Genomic DNA, 20,756 nt, shown 5'->3' with positions numbered 1-20,756 from the left:
CATGACAATAATACCTAATCATACATCCCTTTTAAACAGTTCTCTCCCTCATTTGTTTCAATGCAGTATACATTATTCATCCCCTCTATCTCAGTCTCCCCCCAACCCCTATGTCAGTTCTCTTTTATAACAGTGGCATTATGCAGTATTTGTCTTTTTGTGACTGAAATATTTCACTCAGCATAATGTCCTCCAGGGTCACCCATTCTGTGTAATATTTCATGAGTTCCTTGTTTTTCAATGCCGCATAATGTTCCATTGTGTGAACATACCAGAGCTTCTCTATCCATTTGTTTGTTGATGGGCACATGGGTTGTTTCCAATTCTTTGCTATTGTGAACAAAGCTGCAATAAACATAGGTGTGCATATATCTGCTTGGTTGGCAGTTATGGTTTCTTTAGAGTATATTCCCAGTAGTGGTATGCTCAACTTTCTAAGGAAGCACCAAACTCCTTTCCATAGTCAAATCCCACACTTTCATTATTTAACATATAATTTGGTTTTACATATAAAAATTATTGTCTCATCTAGTGGTCTTAAAATAATCCAAGAATTGATATCTTTGAGCTACAACTGCACTATGACTATTCAATATCCACACTTGGCTATTCAATTAAAATTAATAAAAATTAAAAATTCAATCTCTCAGCTGCATTAGCCACATTTTAAGTGCTTGGCAGCTTGTTGTTATTACAGCATACTACAGAGTGCAGATGTTGCTTCCATATTTAGATAGTACAGACATAAAGCATTAGCATTATTGCCAAAACTCTTATTGGGATTTGCTAGTTTCTTCTTGTTAGGCTTCATCTCCTGCTGTTTTTATGTACCCTCAAGTCAGAATCGACTCAAAACTGAGCCTTCTGCGGGTCTTCCTAAGTATGAATTGCATGGGAGGAGATTGGTTTTCATTCGCTGGTGGGGCAGCTGGTGGATTCAAACTGCATGTCTTTGAGTTGACAGGCAAACTCCTTACCACTGGGGCATGAGAGCTCCTGCACTCTGTTCAATAACCACATGTAGATATTCAACTAAAATGAATAAAAATTAGAAATTCAGTCTCTTCATTGTGTTTTTCACATTGTAAAGGCTTGACATCCACATACAGCTTAGAGGCTGCCAGAGTGGAGAGTGCAAATACAGAGCAATATCATTATAGCAGGAAATCTTAGTGGAGTTCGCTAGTTTCTTCTTGTTGTTAGGCTCCAATTCATAGCAATTCTACGTACAGATGAATGAAATAGTGCCCGATCCTGTGCCATTCTCATAATCTCGACTGTGCTTAAACCCCTTGTTGCAGCCATAATTCTGAACTAGAGTATAACTTGTGTGCTCCGTTGTTCAGGTTGCAAGTTTGAACCCATCCAGAGGTACCTCAGAAGAAAGGCCTGGAAATCTACTTCAGATAAATCAGTCATTGAAAACTCTGTATAGCACAGTTCTGCCCTAACACAAATGCGGTCTCAAGAGTCAGAACCTATTCGATTGCAAATAGTTTAGAGTATCCCTCCTTGGCTGAAATTTGCTTGCTGAAAGTAAGGAAGACTTGAAACACTTGCTGCAGAAGATCAAAGACTACAGCTGTCAATATGGATTGCATCTCAACACTAAGAAGATAAAAATCCCCACCACTGGACCAATAAGTAACATGATAAGTGGGGGAAAGATTGAAATTGTCAACTATTTCTTCTTAATTGGATCCACAATCAACACCTTTAGTAGCAGCAGGAGATCAGGAGATGTATTGCATTGGGCAAGTCTGCTGTCAGTGGGCCTCTCCAAATTAATGTAGAGAAATTATGTCAGTTTAAAGATAAAGGTCTGCTTGACTTGTGCCATGGTCTTTTCAATCATTTGCCTACATATTAAAAATTAATAAGGATAATGAAAGAATTGATACCTTTGCCTTGTGGTATTGGAGAAGAGCACTGAATATACCATGGATGGACAAAAAAACAAAGAAATATGTCTTGGGAAAAGTGCAGCCAGAATGCTCCTTGGAGACAAGGATGGTGAAGCTTCATCCCACATAATTTAAGCATGTTTCTAGGAGATGCTATTCCTTGGAAAGAGACATTATGCTTGGAAAAGTGGGGGAGGTCAGTGAAAGAGACAGAGACCCTCAGTGAGATGGATTGACACAGTGACTGCAGCAAGAGGCTCAAAGGTGTTGGAGACGATGAGGATGGCACAGCAGAGAACAGGGTTCAGATGGGTGTTCATAGGGTTGCTATGAGTTGTACTCGACTGGATGGCACCGAACAACAACCGCAGTGCCTTCCATACCCTTGAGGGCTATGAATTAAGGCAGTAATAAAGGTCAGTGCATAAAGAAAGGAGGATTTGAAGATAAAATGGCCAAGGAAGAAGCCCCTGTTAATATCTCCAAATGCTATCTTGCCACAATTCTTTGAAAGAATTTTTGTACTTTAGAAGCATAAAGAACCACTTTCAGTGAACTCTCCCCCTGTATTTTTCTAGAAGAACATTTTTGGCAGCTGGAAATGTTTCTGCTTACCAATCTGTCACAGACGGCATGCACCATGGGTTACCGCCAATGAGCAGCTCTCTCGTGAAGAGCCTATTTTCTTCCCAGCTTGGTCTGCCCCAGCCACTGGATCCTCGCAGCCTCCAGGTGTGTGCTATTGGGATTGTTACACTTGCAGTGGGTTGGGGAAAGATGTGTGGTGTGTAGGTGACTTTACCCCTTTGTTTCTGTTTGGCTTCAAGTTTGCAGAGACAACATTTTGCTTTAATGCACTTTCATCTTTATTACCTCTTGCAGGAAGAAGCTGGGGCCTCACTGCCAGCAGTTATTCTCAGTTAGGCTCTTTGTCTCCAAATTGCTTAACAGGCTAATGCAACGGCTTATCTACTCACAGCTCATACTAAACCAGCACTTGATCTTTTTCATGGAATAAGTAATAATGAGAGCAATTATAGCATGTACTCAGGTGATTAGTTGACTTGAATGGCCTCAGTTGCAACATGTATTAGCTAACACGTGTGATATTGATGATTTTTGTAGCTCATAGGCACAAATAAAGCACTACAATGTAATAGCCGCTCATAAATTTAAGGCTGAGGAAGACTAGTCTTCAAAGCTTTAGAGAATCATGGTGGCACTTGGTCACAAAGTATATCCATTAACTATTGTCCCCAAACATAGCAGTTTAAAATAGTCAACATTCATAACTTTATGCTGGTTCTAAGGATCCAAAACCCGGGAGCCAGTAGATTATCCAATGAGCAAGTTAAAAAGAGACTTATTTGTACTTACTTACTAAGCTTCTAGTGACTAGTTTCACATGGGTTTCACTAGGAGGTGAAATTGTTTACCCCATGTGAAAATGTTCGCCATAGATTCTTAAATTAACACTCTCAGCCACTGAGTGAGTTCTGACTCACTATTGTTAAGCGCCATCGAATCAGAGAGACCTTATGAACAATAGATCTGAACTCTGTTCTTATCCTGCATCACCATTCTCATCCTCAACACGTTTGAGTCCATTGCCACAGACACTGTATCGATCCACCTTGTTGAGGGTCTTCCTTTCCTTCACTGACCCTGCACCTTTCCAAGCATGATGTCCCTTTTCATGGAAGAGTCTCATAGTCACCTCTCTTGAGGTTTCTGAGTTTGTAAGTCTTAATGAGAAGAAACTGCTCATCTTTCTCCCAAGGAGTAGCTGGTGGGTTTGAACCACCAGAGACAAGTGGCCTTTTAATTAAGTGTAACATATTATGGATTAGTCTACCCGGCTCCTCCAGTTTCTAGTATTCCATCTCAGTGGGTGATTCTGACTCTGGATCCTTGATGAGACTATAAGCAAGATGTCAGTCGGGGTTATAGTCATGCCCAAGTTCAACTGGAGAAGTTGCCTCCTAGCTCACTCACACGGCAGCAGACCTCAGAAGATCCACTTGCAACTTCATTAATTTGGACCTCTTATACCAGGGCTGCCTCACAACATGGCAGACAGTTTTCCAAAGAGTGAGTGGCCCAAGCAAAAGATAGAATCCAATATAAAAGCCACAGTCTTTTTATTACCTGTTTTCAGAAATGGGATCCTACATATTTTTTATGCCATAATTCCATCACTCTTCATTTTTGTCGTGTGTGCTGTGGAGTTGGAACTGTCTCATAGTTGAACCCCCAGCAGGTTTTCAGAGGCATCCCAGGTCGTCAGAAGCATGTTACTTAGGGGAAAGGAATTAAGCTGTATCTATATGGGACTGACATCAAAGACTTTGTGGATACATCTTTAAAGCTAACTCACAAACTTGGGCCTTTTGACTCTAAAATTTTTTACTTGATGTTTTTATGTCATGGAGTATAGCCTTCATGATACCAAGTGACATACACTTCACCTCCTTTAGCTACAAGACAGTGACTCTTGGCCCAAGCCTTCCCCCTTAGCTTCAACTTCCTTGAATATTGCCTAAAGTTAGATGAATGCAAGTGTCTTGGTTTCCTGCTACCTGAAGTAATGTGAAGCAAACTTCAGGAATTGTCTGGAAGTCAGTACCACATTTTGAAGTATACTTGTTGTGTACGGTCAAGTTGGAATGAACCCATAGGTGAACCTCCAGTAGGTTTTCACATGGGAGTTGACTGCCCATCTTTCTCCCTCAGAGCACCTTGTGAATTCTAACCGTATGCCTTTGCGTTGGCAGTGTGGCTCATTACCACTAAGCCACCAGAACTCCCTTTGAAGTATAGAATGGAGTGGATTAGTCAGGCCTACCACTTCCTGAGCTCTGGTAACCTAGTGGGTTAGGAGTTGCATTTCCAACCCAAGGGCAGGTGGTTCTAATCCACCATCGACTCTTTAGGATTAAAAATGGGCAATCTCTCAGTGTGAATTATAGCCTTAGAAACTCACAGAAGGGTTAGCTATGTGTCGGTTCCAACTTTATGACGCATAACACCATCACATCCTAGACTGTCCATGGTTCCACAGGAGTAAAAGATGCCTTCAACATTGGACAGTGATGTGGAAGAGAGAGAAGCTTACAGGCAACATAGTGCAGCATTGATCTTAAATCACGTAGAACTGGATCTTAACGCTGATAAAGAAAATTTCTTATAGTCTGTAATATTGTGATCATATGAATAAAGGTACTTTTTATATTGTATATGTATGCTCCATTGGAGTCATTCTATTCTGGAACTTCTACACTGAACTCTTAAGAAATTTCTGTGTTATGTCACCTTTTGGATGGAAAATTAGTTTTTACTCTTTCCTCTATGTTATTAAGAACAATTCATCAAGAAGTGTTTCTGCATAGTAAATGAATCACCCACTAGTGTTTTAGGGTGCGCTCACAGATATCCTATTCGTATACAGATGTCTTTTACTTATTGACATAATACAGAATTAGCACATTTGCTATTTGGTTCTTTTAGGCTGTTGTACTATTCCCTTGGAGAGCATTTATGGAAGATGATGGACCATTTCCAGTTATGTGTAGCAGCCCAGACACTCTAGAATACAATATGCAGGTAGGATAAATTGCATTTATCACTCAAAAAGCTGAACTTATTCTGCAAAATTGGGTTGCCATTCAGCCTATGGGTCATGGCGGGTGAATTTTCTTTATAAAATGCTGAAAGGAGAGCCCTGGTTTTTTACAACAGACAAACATCATGCTCTCAGTTGATCTCTGTCTCAGCTGAAGTTCCCATGATCAGCAGTTTCTGGAAGAGCAGCCAGCCACCTCCCATCTCTGAATCTCCTAGAAAAATCCCCAAGTTGTAAGTTCAAAGGTGTGTCACTCCTGCTTCATTTATGAAACAGGGATAGAAAGAGAATGTCGTAAGCTCAGTTCATAAGGAGAATTCTGAAATGTTTGTAACTTTTCACCTGATTATTCAAATAAATGTTGCTGCATTTTTAATTTAAAAAACCATTTAACACATTGCCGCACACTTTTAAATTGACGACCATGTTTAGAAACACATTTTTTTTTCTATGTATTACCATCATTTGTGGCGACGTGTTAGAAAATATTAAGAACAGCATGAAATCAACCATAAATTTGCTTCAATATGGAGGTGGGAAGTGAATGAGATTGCAATAGGACTAGCTTAGCTATTGTGAGGGCTGAATGATTAACTCAGTAAACTATAATGCTTGCTTTCTCATATATTCAAAATTTTCCATATATAGGAAAGTTTTAAAAAGTCAAACTATTGTAATGCTTTAAAAAATAAATCATGGATGTACAACTGAGGAACAATCACAATTTACATCGTAGTTTTTCCAGTATTCTCCTTGTGCTCATGTGTTGATATTTGTACTTTTAAGAGAAACTGACACCACACTACCTATTCAGCTGTACAGTCTTGTTTTCATGTGCTTTATATACTAAGAAGTTCTAAATGCCATCATGTAATGACTTAATAATATTTCATTGTAGGACTTCACTGGAATTTATGTAACACATATAACGTTGGATATTTAGACAGCTTCCAACTTGAAGCACTATAAAAAATACTTCCCCATAGAGCCTCATCTTCAGCATCTCTCATTGTTCTTTAAATTCTTAAAAGTGGCGTTGCTTAGTCAGAAAGTATGAGTGCTTTAACATTCTTTTTTTTTCCCTTTAATACTGGTAGCTATTAGCAAGTGGCTCTACTTGGAAGCCTATATCAATTTACTACCCTACCAGCAACATATGAAACTGGCATTATTTGGTGCTTGTATCACTTCTTGGTATAACTATTCTTGCCAATTTAAAGCCTCCTCACTGTCAAAGATCACCTCTGGATTATGAATTGAATTAAAATTTATACTCTTGAAAAAGACCATTTTACAAAGATTTTCTCCTCAAAGAAAGAAAGCTCCAAATCACTGGCAATAAGAGAGATGCAAATCAAAACCACAATGAGGTGCCCTCTCACTCCAGTAACAGTGGCCAAGTTTAACAAGGCAGCAAGTAATAGATGTTGGAGAGGATGTGGCGAGAAAGGAACTCTTATACATTGTTGGTGGGATTGTAAAATGGTACAACCATTCTGGAAGGCAGTTTGACGCTTCCTCAAAAAGCTGGACATAGAAATTCCACATGACCCAGCTATTCCACTATTTGAAATAAACCCTAAAAAAATATACCCTGAGAATATGAGAACTAAAGCACAAACTGAGATTTGTACACCAATGTTTATAGCAGCATTATTCACCACTGCAAGAATTAGAAACAGCCCAAATGTCCAACCACAAACAAATGGATTGAGAAATTATGGTACATTCACACAGTGGAATACTATGCAGCACACAGGAGTAATAATTTTGTAAGTTATTACCTAACTTGTGAGGGACTGGAGAACATTATTCTGAGTGAACTCAGTCCCACAAGGATAAATATTATATAAAACCATTATTGTAGAATGAGTATAAGGATCCAGAAGGGATGGGAGAGGCTGGAAGCAGAGAGATGTGGATGTGCAGGGGAAGGGGAGGATTAATCATTGGGTTGTACAATTGAAAGAATTTGTTTGAGTTTGTATTCGAGTTTTGTAAATAAACTAGTTGTTGTTGTTGTTGTTGTTAAGTGTCGTTGAGTGGTAGAGGATTCATAATGACCCTAGGAATGAAAGACCTGAGTACTGTTCATAGAGTTTCCAGAGGCAAGCCATTTTAGAAGTGGATGACACTCCTGCTTCTAAGCTTGTTTAATTGGGAAGCTCCACCAAACACTGTCCACCATAGGTAACCATTATCGCATTTGGCACATGATTGTCAGTGTTTAGCATCACAGCAACCACGAGTTACCTCTGTATAGCAATGCACAGACCAGTGCTATACCACTTAGAAAAATGTTTGGGGGGGGGGTGGGGAACAACAATTAAAACCAGGCCTGAGGGCCGCAGATTAAAATCACCCACCTTGGCTTGGTAGCATAACTTTCTGTCCACTAGGCCATTGTAGTGCTCTCTAAAATAAACTAGTAGGGGGAAAAAAGAGAGAGTGAGAGAGAGAAAGCTATGAGCCCAGGGTGGGATTCTTAAGAAGCAAGGTGGGCATGGACTTGCTTTGTGTAATTGGTGGTGTGTAGTCCAGGGAGCTCTGGTGGGCTGGTAATAAGGAGTTATGCTCCCAGTGGAGAGGCATGCTGTTTTAATGCATCAGTTGTTCTGCAGAAGAAAGATGGACAACCTCCTCCTATTACCTCCAAAAACCTGCTGAAGGGTCAGTTATGAGTCAGTTCCAATTTGATAGTACATAATAATAGTGAGAAATCCACTTGTTTTTTCATCACATTGGATCCAGTGGTCAAGTTAGTTTTTTTATGTTTGCATTCTGGGATGTAATACATAGCATTAATTAAGGTATTGTACAACATTTTGTTTGCTTTGGCTTTGTTGTCATTATTGCATGCTATCACATCTATTTTCAAATCACAGCAACTTATATAACAGAGTAAAACTGCTTCATAGGGTTTTCTTAGCTGTAGTCCTTACAGAAGCAAAGAACCAGGTCTTTCTAATACTGGGTAGGTTTCAAACAGCAACCTTTGGGTTACTAGCTGTAAAAAGAGCAAGGGTGACATGGGGATGGCCATATGTGACCTTTGTCAACTTCACAAAGGGAAACTTTCCCTGTGAACAATATCAACAACACAAACCAATTCCCAAGAGGTTAGACATGTTCTCTTATGTTTCTGCACCTCTTTCTACTTGTCCCAAAACCAATATTACTGTTTTACTAGGTTCAAAATTTGATGTGATAGCTCACAGACCACACAGAACCATATTGGGGAAGTCAAAAGACTATAATTCAGTTAGTAGCAGAATATAGGAAGCTCAGGTGGCCTAGTGGCAAGAAGCTGCAATACAATCCCGAAAGCACATGGTTCAAATCTACCAGCCACTCTGCAGCAGAAGGATGGGCAACCTCCCCTTGTGCGATTAACTGCCTCTGAAAATCCACTGGAGGCTCAGATATGAGTCAGTTCCAACTCTATGGTACACAATGTCAGTATATAGTCAGGACAGCTTCTGAAATGTGCTTACAGGCAACTCAACCTTTAGCCTCACAGCTTTAGGTCAATGGTATAAAGCTTTCAATACCACCAGTAGTGGCTCTTCACACATACACACACACACAGAGTTGGCCAGCAAACTTGGGCAAAGGCTCTTAGCTCTGGTTCCGTGGGGGTGACAGTCCCAAGGTCAGCTCTGTCTAATGTTGGGTTTCTGGTTGTCTGCTGTGGCTGCTATGGAAGCTGCTCCTATTAGTCCTAGTTTGGCTGGCACAGGAATCTCTGGCCCCAAAGCACACATTGAATTCTTTTGCTGCTGCTTTGCTGGTAATGAGATTTCTCCAATTCTACTGCTGGACTCACTCAATTAAATGGTAAAATTAGCCAATCCCCTTATGTATTAGTCACATATTCCCACTCATCCACATGGTAAAATAAAAATCAAATGACTAGGGAAGCTATTTGGAACAATAAACTTAAGACCACAGTAGCCAAGGGTTCACATATGTGTCACCAGGGCTCCTGTTTCTACTTCTAGAATGTGACAGTTTTTCCTCTTTTGCTTGAAATTCTTAGAAGACAGGAGTACAACCCATATTCAAGAGGTTTTTCTGGTGTGTTTTGTCTCTTTTCTGGGTAAATGTTTATAGATATTTTGGTTTTCCAGTCAACAATCCACATACATTTCACTTCATGACATTGACAGCAATATAGCAGCACTCTTCCCATTTCCTCTCTGTGTGTACTGGTTTTGTTTCTCTTTCTTTTCTAACTTTTTGGCCTTCTTAGCTTTATCCTGGCCCAGTGCTGCTCTTGGAGTTCATAAGTTTGAAGGAATATATATGTCACTGATGTGTATAGAATTGTGTAAAAAGAACAAAGGCCATGTGGGTAGAGCCATATATGACCTTTACCAACTTCACCAAGGGGAATTGTCCCTGTTAACAACAACAATAACACAAAACCAGTTCCCATGAGGTCACACATGTCCCCATGCTCCTGAACCTCTTTCTGCTTATCCCAATACCAATCTTACTACTTTACAGGGGCCAAAATCTGATGTTATAGCTCACAGACCACACATAACCATTTTGGGGGAAGTAAAAAGTTATCATTCAAGTTAGTAGCAGAATATAATCAGTCAGGACAGCTTCCAAAATGTGCTTGTGGACACCTTAGCCTTGAGCCTTTCAACTTTAGGTCAGTGTTACAAAGTTTTCAGTCCTGCCAATATTGATTTTCCCTACCACAGTTCTCCAACAAACTTGAGTAAAAGACTCTTAGCTTTGGTTCAATGGCATAGCAGTCCCAAGGTCCACTCCATCTCATGTCAGGTCACTAGCTCTCTGCTGTGCCTGCTATAGCTGTTGCTTCCATAGGCCCTGGTCTGCTGGTGCAAGACTCTGATCCTGAAGAATGCATTACAATCTCTTGATTCTTCTTCTTTGCTGGTGATAAGGTTTCTACTTTTCTGCTGCTAGATCCACTCAATTTAATGACAAGGCTATTCAATATACTTGTGGATTGATGAGACCAGTGAACCCTCTTGTGGATAGGTTAACGTGCCCTTTCCCATGGCAAAGTAAAATTCAGTGGTTAGGAGAGAATTTTGTGCTGACCTCTCTCCACTGTGTATCACCTTTCCCTTCCAACAAGTTAATATGTTTCTGCCCTCTAGTTAATGATTGGTCCTCATTACCCTGCCACACTGATGACTTTAAAAGAATGCTTATATCTAGACTTTTTCTAGCAGTGGCACAATAAAATATTTGTCCTTTTGTGATTGACTTACTACACTCAGCATAATGCCTTCAAGGTTGATCATTTTATGAGGTATTTAACAGATTCATTGTTGTTCAAGCACAGATTTTGGAATTCAAGAATTTGGAGACCTTCATCCAACAAATACAGAAATTTAGGGGAAATGCCAGGTATACACCTTGAATAAGCTCCTGGTCCCAGACACTCTGGAAGAACCTTCAGACAATGAGAGAATATGTCTGAGCCCCTCTACATTTATTATTATCATTTTTGAGGTCATGAACCAAAGGCACTTACAGCCTCAATATAATTCCAATATAAAACCCCAAAGGACCATGATCCATATTATGTTCTAATAAACTTTTTCCTCCTTAAAAAAAACCCCAAACATAAAGCATCAAAGATATTTATTATTTAAAGTCTCAGAATATTTTAGCAATAACTTAAGATCTGATTTGTTGGGGTTGTAACTCTTCTTAGCAAGACATGGTCAAGAAAATATAGATACTCCACTGAGGTGAATAATAAAGTCACATCAGATTTTATTAAGGTGAAGGTTCAGGTTTAGCAGAAAAACTTCTGCTTCTATGTCTCTGTCTCATGTGGAGTTCTCTGAGTTTGTGTATTTTGAGGACCAGACACAAGGTACTGTAAACAAACACAAGGTCAGTTTTGCTTATAACAGTCTGCCTCTTTTTGATCTGCTAGTTGGCAGCAAGCACATTAGTCTTTATTGCCTTCTTTAAGCAGTAGTGCAAAGCTAACCTCTCCCAGCAATGTCATTCAGCCCATAACTTTCACCTTGGTCGCTGAGGGGTCCCATATATGCAGATACTGTTCTAAGGACTGGGGATGTTGCTAACTCCTTATAGAGCCAAGTCTAATATAATAAGAAGAGCTTTAGGCTAGAACCGTTACTCTGTTTTTTATGATTATCCTAGTAGTTGAAGGGGGTCTGGTCCACAGGGAGTTGCTCTGCTAACCTAAAGGTGGCACCTTTCTGGTGGTTCAAATCTCAAGCAGATCTTCAAGAGAAAGATGGGCAGTCTCATCTCATGCAATTTACAGCCTCCGAAACCCCACAGGAAGGTCAGCTGTAAGTCAATTTGACTCAAAGATGATGAATTTGAGGTCTAATGGCTAAGAGGGTGGGACTTGTAGTAGCAACTGCTTGAACTGTTTTCTCAAAACCACATGTAAAAGGTACATAAATGTCTTTAAAATGTCAAAATTACTATCAATTTCTTGGTTTTAGCTGTGTCTAAGTGGACTGAATGACCGTGACCGTAAGACAGCTCATGGAGAACTGGTCGGCCTTCAGCTGCTAATGGATGATGTCATTCTGAGCAGCTATCACATGATCGTGGAAAGCCTTCCAAGACAACAAGCCACAGAGGGCAAAAATACACAGGTATTGTGGAGGTCCTTTGTATTTAAAAGTCGGTTGTTCTTATATTTTGGAGGAACATTCTTCTAAGTAGTACAGCACTCTTCTGTCTATTTCTGTCAGTTGACCTGGGGTTGCTGTGATGGTGAATCTTGTACCATTCGGGTGTTAAATGCTATCATGGTTACCCATGGGGGACAGTGTTTGGTGGAGTTCCCAGTTTAAGACAGGTTTGGAAGCAGGAGTGGCATCCACTTCCTAAAAAACATGCCTCTGGAAACTCCATGAACTTAAAGAAACGACTATAGTTATAGAAAGGCTTCTTCAGGTCTTGTTCATAGGATTGCTATGAGTCATGCTTGGCTTGACAGCAATCAACCACAATTCATGATGAATGAGCATGTAATTGTCCAGAGATGCATTGTAAGAGGCATTTTCTATATGGGGCATGGGCTAGAGAGCTGCATCTGTTCACCACAGTCTCTTCTGTTGAACATCAGGTCTATTATGATGCCACATTTGAGAAGTTTAGAAGTAGAAATGTCCTGTGAAAGCAGCTTCAAATATTTCTTTCACTATAAATCCCAATCAGTGATATATCCATTTCTTTTAAATTTTCAAAACAGAACAAAGCTTATAACAGGTCTGCTGAAACCAAGTGAAATGCACACTCCAGCTGGATGTTTTTGCTTATGAGACATTCACATGTATAGAAGTGGAATAAGGAGGCCAGAGGGATGAAATACAGGTTCTCAGAGAACATTTCAGTCTTGGACTCTCAAATATATCACTCAACTTGATGGTGGAATTCTAGTAAAAAATTCTCTTCTCTAGGTTGTCCCTCTGAAGTCTTTAATATACCAAGAGCCTCTAGCAAAATCCAAATCAAACGCACTGCTGTTGAGTCCGAGGCTATAAATCTTTATAGGCAGAGACTGCCTATCCTTCTCCTGAAGAGCAGTTGGTAGTTTCCAATTGCTGAGCTGTCTGTTAACAGCCCAACTTGTAAGATACTGTGCCATCAGCTCATTTAGTTTCATAAATTTTATGTTAAACAATTCTGAGTGTATCCAGAATTAGAGATATGTCTGAACATTTGGTATTCTGCAGGTGCTCCATGTATTGAGTCTCTTTTTTTTCAAGTCAAACTTTTAAAAAGCTATCTACACCAGCTATCTCTATTCCCTTGCTCTCCATCTACTTATCAAAACACTGCAATCAACTTTTCCCCCACTCTGGTGGCCTAGTGATAACAACTTCTTCCCCATCACACCACAGAAACCACTCTCTTGTCACTAAATTCACTAGACACATTTTAGTCCCTTTCTTAGTAACCCCATTGTAACCCTCTGTGCCCATGGCTTCCATGTAGGATTCTCCTAGTTTTCCACCAGCATCACTGACCACTCTCTTTCAGACTCCTTTGTGGGCTTCTTAACTTCTGCTAATCCCTAAAATGCTGGCCATTGTTGAATTTGGCTGAGCAGAAAATTTGCAAAGCCAAACTTTATGAAGAAGGGTGTGGCATCAGGATTGGTAGAAGACTCATCAAAAAATGTCATTATGCAAATGACACAACTTTGCTTGCTAAAAGTGAGGAAAATATGAAACTGTATTTATAATTCATTCTAAGATTCGCAGCAGACTAGTCATAAGAAGAGCAGACCAACTTTGTCCCCAGTGTTTGATTTGCTGTATAGCTCCATGATTTCCAACATCTTCAGTCCCTCATTCATCTATGTCCCTTGAGTTTAGTGGTTCCTGGGAAGGTCTGCCAGAGACTCAAACCAATCAGGTGAATACCTAATATGACTGTAGGAATGCAGGCTAGCTTTAGAAACTGGTGAGCATTATAGACTATCAGTTATAGTGTAGCTGGAAAGGCAGCATCCCAAAAAGAAAACAAGAGCAGTAAGGTCCTATGGACTTATCAAAGCCTAGTAGGATGTGGCTTGTTTCCCATGCTGATCTTCTCTCCTTAATACAATAAATATGTCAGAAAAAGAACCAAACAAATAGTTAATCATTGCCTAGAGGGGACATTTTGAAAAATAAACCTTTGACACCACAGAAACACTTGCTGCAGAAGATCAAGGACTACAGCCTTCAGTATGGATTGTATCTCAACGTCAAGAAAACAAAGGTCCTTACCACAGGACCAACAGTCAACATTATGATAGACGGAGAAAGGATGGAAGTTATTATTGATCTCATCTTGCTTGCATCAACAATCAATACCTTGGTACTAGCAATCAGGATATTAGGAGACATTGATTGCATTGAGCAAGTCTGCTGTCAGACACCTCTCCAAAATGTTGATGAGTAGTGATGGTTGATTCAGGCCATGGTCTTCTCAATCATCTGCTATGCATCGGAGAGATAGACAATGAATATGGATAACAGAAAAAAAAATCGATGCCTTTGAGTTGTAGTGCTGGAGAAGAATACTGAACATTCCATGGTCTGCCAAAAGAATAAACAGATAGGTCTTGGGAAAAGTGCAGCCAGAATTCTCCTTAGAGGCAAAGATGACAAAGCTTAGTCTTTCATACTTTGGACATGTAGATAGGTGAATCTATTACTTAGAAAAGGACATCGTACACAAAAAGGAGAGGAGGACCCTCAACAAGATAGATTGACGTGGTGACTTCATCAATAGAATGTCAGCAATGACGAGGATGGCACAGGATAGGGCAAGCTTCATGTTGGCTGTTGATAGGGTCACTATGAGTCATACTTGACTCAATAGCATCTCACAACTACTAGCAGGAGCTCTGGTAGTACAGGGATTACATGCTTGTCCATTAACTGAAAGTTAGCATTTTAAACTCACCAGTGGCCCCATGGGAGAAAGACCTTGTGATATGCTCCTATGAATATTACAGCCAAGAAAGCCTATAGGAGTCTCTCCTTTGTCACTACAAAGTCACTATGAATTAGGGTTAGTTTGATGACATGTAACTCTACTACCAGAGCCATATATTTACTTTCATAGACCTTGGGCACTTTTATAGTTTAGACCATTTATTTTTAAAAATATCTAAAATCATATTTTATTTCTATGTTAGTATAAAGACAAACATCTTAATACATTTTATTCAACCTAAAGTTCCTATTTACCTGATTTTTAAGATGAAGTAAAACATCATGTGGACTCTAGGCACTGTACCTCTTGTGCCAAACTCACTAAACCATTTTGACTACTACTGCTTCTTACTATTGCTACTTCTACTAGTTAGGAGTTGAGGTCTGTTCAGGTGCTTTACATGCATTAATTTATTTAATTCTCCCAATAATAATAGTATTCTTTAATATTTTCATTTTATAGGTAAGAATACAGAGGCTCCAAAAGATTTTAGTAGTATGTCCAAAGTCACATGGCTAATGATGAAAAATATATGAATTCCAACCTAGCAGTCTGGGCCCCTTGATGATGATGTTGTTAGGAGCTGTCAAGTTGTCTCTGACTCATAGCTGCTCTTTGTACAGCAGATTGTACAACCCTGTCTGTGCTCAAGTCCATTGCTGAAGTCACTGTGTCAACCCATTTCATTGAGAGTCTTCCTTTCCTTTGTTGACTCTCTACTTTGCCATGAAGTGCTGATGGTCTAGTGGTAAGGATTGTGCTGCCAACCCGAAGAACATAGTTCAAGTATCATGGCCTTTTCTGAGAACTGGCCCCTCTGGATAACATGTCCAAATTAGGTAAGATCATCTTTGCCTCTAAGGAGAACCCTGGCTACACTTCTTTGAAAACAAATGTGTTCCTTTGGCAGTCCATGGTATATTCACTACTTTTCGCTAATTCATAGGCATCAACTTTTCTTGGATTATTTTTATTAATTTTCCAACATTCACGTGCATACAGAGCAATTGAAAAATACCATGACTTTAAACTTACTGAAAAGCAAATAAAATTATGGATTTGTTAAAAAAAAAGGAGAAGGAAAATATCATGACTTGAATCAAGAACATCTTAGTCCACAAAATGTCATTCCTGCTTTTAAGCACTTTAAAGAGATCTTTAACAACAAATTTACCCAATTCTATACATCTTTTGATTTATTGACTGCTGTTTCTATAGGTGCTGATGGTGGATCTAAGAAAAATGAAATCCTTGACAACATCAGTCTCTTCTCTTCCTGTCATGGCATTGCTTACTAATCCAGTCATGAGAATTTTTTGTTTCTTTATGCTGAGGTATAATCTATACTGAAGTCCTTGAGATCTCCGGTAAATTCAAGTCCTCTTCTTTTCCAGCAAGAATCATATATTTAACTGCTATGCTGCTCCACTGCTGACTCTCCCTACGCAAACCCTCTACTTTTATAGCTGTGATGGCTCTTACACAAAATTCACTTGGGTACTATGAGGCTACTAACTAAAAGATCAGCAGTTTAAGTCACATCCAAATCTTTCTTCTATCAGATCAATATATTCAACTGTCTACGAGATATATTCACTAAAATGCTTTATTTCAGAAACAGTGAATCACAAACTCAGCTCCTCTGCAGCACTTGGTCCTCTTATATTTCCCAACAATGCAAGATCCCACTACCTGTTCAGTTATTTAAACCAAACAATCTGAGTAACAACCAGAGACCAAGATTTATTATCCTACTATTTAAATCCTTTTGAATAGTTTTTTTCTATCCTCCACCTACCATCACCAGAATCCAATTCAATGCCATCTACTATAGCTGGAATAAGAATATGAACCTGAGTTCCTAATACTCATTAGTCCCTCCTTTAAATCTACTTACAAGGATAATATTTTTGAAATGCAAATATTATTTTTAATGGATAAAAAGACAATATCAATCTGGAACAAGACATGCATAATTGAATAGTAAGTGAGAAAAATGGAAATATTATTATGTATTTTTTTTCTTTTACACTCAACAGTTTCCAAATGCTGTAACTAAACTTTATGACTTTTTTTCCTACCAATATTTATTTTCTCAACTTCTCTCATTTGCTCAGATATACCATGCTCACTTGCTTTCACTCTCCTGTCCTCTTACTCAGCCTGGTCTCTATGTTGGAAAACTTTCCTTTTTCCCACTCTCTACCTCATCATCTGATTACCTCTTACTAATCATCAGAAGCTAATAATTAGGGAGTTCTGGTGCCCTAGTGGGTAAAAACAAGTTGCATTGTCAACCCCAAAACAGGCAGTTCAAATCCACCAACTGCTCAGAGGGAGAACGATGGACAGACTCCTCTAGTGCTATTTAGAGCCTCTGAAAACCCACCCACTGAGGGGTCAGGTATGAGTTGATTTGAACTCATCAGCACATACCAAAAACATGATCATTAGGAAGACCCTCAATGACATAGACTGACACACTGCCTGCAACAATGGGGTCAAGCACATCAGCAATTATGTATATGTGCTGCCAAAGCGAGCACCACATCAGCAATTATGAGAATGATGCAAGAGCAGGCACTGTTCTCTTCTGTGTACTGTCAGAGCTACTCCATGTCACCTAACAACAACAATCATCAGGTTGCCACTTGGAAACTATTCTCCTTGGGAAGCTTTTCCTAACCTTCCATCTACCTTCAAATAGATGCTCTTGCTACTAGCTGGTGCCCCACTAGCTGTGCCTTAAATCAGAGTTTATTAGTTTTCCATTACAAGAAGTCTAGAAGCCACTCAACAATGTCATCAAGAACTCAAGTTCTGTCATATTGGGTGTGTCCACAAAATATCTTCCTTGTCCTCAAAATGGAAACAGAAGCTAAAAATTTCTTCTTGTAAGGTTCTGCTCTTTTATTAAGGTAGAATTTTTTCCCCCCAGCACCCTTCCAATAGATTTCCCATGTGCCTTAGTGGCTGAAATTCAGTGAACTTGAACAAACCATCTAAATTTCACAGCAGAATCACATGATTTACTCAGAACATCTGCCAAGCTGTGTGCAGTAGACCACGAAGTGCCAAGTTCAAGGAGCAGGCTGAGCTCTTGATCCTTCTATTTACCATTCTTTGTTTCCATTTCTGACTAAGGTCCGACTTTCCCCGACATCTACCCTCCCCCACTATCTTTATTCTGCTTCCTGTTCCTTCTCCCGTCCATTAAATCACTTATGTAAAAAGTTACCATATTGTTGTTTTTGATGGCTGTTGAGTAGAGCAGGACTCATGGCAACCCTATGAACAAAAGGCCTAAAGCCTTCCTATAACTCTCGTCATTTATCAAAGTTCATAGAGTTTCCAGAGGCATGCTGTTTAGGAAGTGGACACCATGAGCATAGTCACAAAATAAATTGACTTTCCAAATATCATTTAATTAATCTCATTTGTTGCTATGTTTCATTTAAGGGTATTTAGGATTTTCCCAAAGAGTTGTGTTGGTGCAGTGGTTAAATTCTTATCTGGAAGCAGGTCCTTGTTGTCTGTCAGATTGTGGGTGACTTGACCCTCACACCACTGGCTGCAGGAGAACAGAAGCTGCAATACCTTCTGCATTCTCCAGGCTTGGTAGTCAGTCCCTCAAGAAAAGACTTATTTCATGAAAGCATTGGTGGCAAATAAATGAGAAAGTTATAATTTCCAAATAAAATTGCCTGTCAAATAATAAAATAAAATCAAAATTAATGTTATCTGCCTAATTATTTTCATTTCTACTTTTGGTATTATTGTTGAGCAATAATTTATTCAGTAATTTTCCCATCTTTAATTCCATGATCTTGAAGATATTCTTCAGATTGTATGGCTATCCTCACCCTCTTTTCCTGAAATATTCCTCTCTCCTTAACACAGATCCATACACACTCAGCTCTGAGATACTTGAGTGGTATGAGATTGAAACACAAGTTGATACTGAAACATTTTCATCTTTTCTATGCACTGTTCTTTCAGAGGGGATAGTTAACCTGTCTGGGCACTATTTGTGCTATAGGTTTGTGAACGATGGCCCAAAGAATGCTTTATTTGGCATGATGTACGTGTGACAGGTTCTCTAGTAAAGAATCATGATTAATAAATAATGACTTTTGTCATACTTTCAGCAGGAGCTGCCCAAAAGGCTTGAATTCAGAAGCTGGTTCCTAAGCTGTCCAAAGGCCTCTGCACTTCAAGAAGGCTCACGTGATGCCCTGACATCCCTTGCTCTGTTGAGGTCCTTCCTGATACTCTGGAAGCAGCTGGAAGTGCTGAAGGAGCACTGGGGCCACCTCAAACTGCAAGGCCAGGAAGTCAACACACTGCTTCTACACAAACAGTTCACTGAGCTCTACAAGTGAGTGTCACTGAGGCAGAAATACCTGTCAATTAGTCGAAGAAGGGGATTAGGGTCTAGTAAATTCTTGCCCCTTGCTCTAAGGGCAAAATTAGCCCCTTACATCCTAGATTCCCAGTACCAGAGTCCTTTGCACACCTGGCACCTTAACTATATTGATTTACAAGAAGCACTCGGTTGTATAAATTCCAGAGGCAGGCTGGAGTCCACTAGTCTGCCCTCAGACACAAGCAGTTACTAGGTTAAGAACGAAATCCATTCTTAAAGCTGTCTCAGAGTTGAAATTTTAACTAATTCAGGACAGGCACGGTTATGAGGCAATTAAGAAGAAAATTAAAGCCAAATACAAGGTTATGCAGCCAACAGTGTCAAAGGTCATGCAATCCAACTTAAAAAGTCAGATGACTTCTTCCCTGACCCCATGAAATACTGAAGCAATGTTTTCAAGTCATAAAATAGAGCACTTTTTCGTTTTGATAAACATTGTATTTAATTCAACATTTTCATGCAATAGGCTTTACGGTAGTCTAGTAAGTGTGAACTTTGCATAAATCAAACCTTTGAACCCAGAGACTTCCTGATCTTTTTACCCAGTGTTTTGCTGGGAACTTGTGTTTATGATGTGTCCCCACAGTGCTGACTCCAAGCTTTGTAACTCCTAGTCCCAAGGAGCACTACATGGGACCTGATGCTGCTGTGAACTTCTCTCTACTGCCTGCACAATTAAGCCCAAGTGTTGAATCTCTGAGAAGCTTGCTGTATTGAACTCAGAGGCATAAACATGGCCCAGCATGGCACCTTGGGTCTGAAGGATGGTGGGAGCTATGGGACGTGCTTTAGACCCTGACTCTGCCAGAAATACAAATCGGACACCCAAGAAGCCATGGAAAGAAAGATCCATTTGAAAAAAAAAAAAGAAAGAAAGATCCATTTGTCATATGAATCTTAACTGAAAATCCGAGAAAGATGTTTATTGTATTTTACTGATTATACAAAGGCATTCCACAATGTAGATCATCATAAATTATGGACAATATAGGAAAGGATGGGAATTCTAGCATTTATCTGTGCTCTTTCAGAACCTGTACATAGACTAGGAGGTAGCCATTCAAAGAGAACAAGAGAATTGTTGTTATGTTGTTATATGCCATAGAGTTGCTTGCGACTCACAGCGACCCTATATACAACAGCCCTAAACTCTGTTCTGTCCTGTGCCAATTGCACTGTCTCTGACACTCTCATCCTGATTAACCCAGTCACTGAATCAATCCAGTCCACCTCATAGAGGGCCTTCCCTCCTGCGCTGTCCCTCCACCCTCTAAAGCATGATGTCCATCTCCAAGGACCGGTCTCTCCTTACAACATGTCCAAAGTA

At 39.6% G+C, this 20,756-nt stretch overlaps 2 protein-coding genes across 2 annotated transcripts in view; both read left to right on the top strand.

The window, feature by feature from the left end:
• Positions 1-5,516, top strand: part of LOC102873701 (coiled-coil domain-containing protein 162-like) — a 60,091-nt gene extending 54,575 nt beyond the window's left edge. The window contains exons 6-7 of the mRNA XM_006881229.1: positions 2,483-2,636; positions 5,412-5,516. Of these exons, the coding sequence (XP_006881291.1) occupies positions 2,483-2,636; positions 5,412-5,516 (259 nt within the window). The remainder of the gene's footprint in view (positions 1-2,482; positions 2,637-5,411) is intronic.
• Positions 5,517-11,337: 5,821 nt separating this feature from the next.
• CCDC162P overlaps positions 11,338-20,756 on the top strand; it is a 94,066-nt gene continuing 84,647 nt past the window's right edge. The window contains exons 1-4 of the mRNA XM_006881228.1: positions 11,338-11,415; positions 12,006-12,179; positions 17,166-17,177; positions 19,158-19,381. Of these exons, the coding sequence (XP_006881290.1) occupies positions 11,338-11,415; positions 12,006-12,179; positions 17,166-17,177; positions 19,158-19,381 (488 nt within the window). The remainder of the gene's footprint in view (positions 11,416-12,005; positions 12,180-17,165; positions 17,178-19,157; positions 19,382-20,756) is intronic.

This window comes from Elephantulus edwardii, unplaced genomic scaffold (assembly GCF_000299155.1).
Source record: "Elephantulus edwardii isolate Elephantulus edwardi_28Jun2011 unplaced genomic scaffold, EleEdw1.0 scaffold00013, whole genome shotgun sequence".
NCBI lineage: Eukaryota > Metazoa > Chordata > Mammalia > Macroscelidea > Macroscelididae > Elephantulus > Elephantulus edwardii.
Note: the sequence above shows the minus strand (reverse complement) of the source record. Positions and strands in the feature narration are given on the sequence as shown.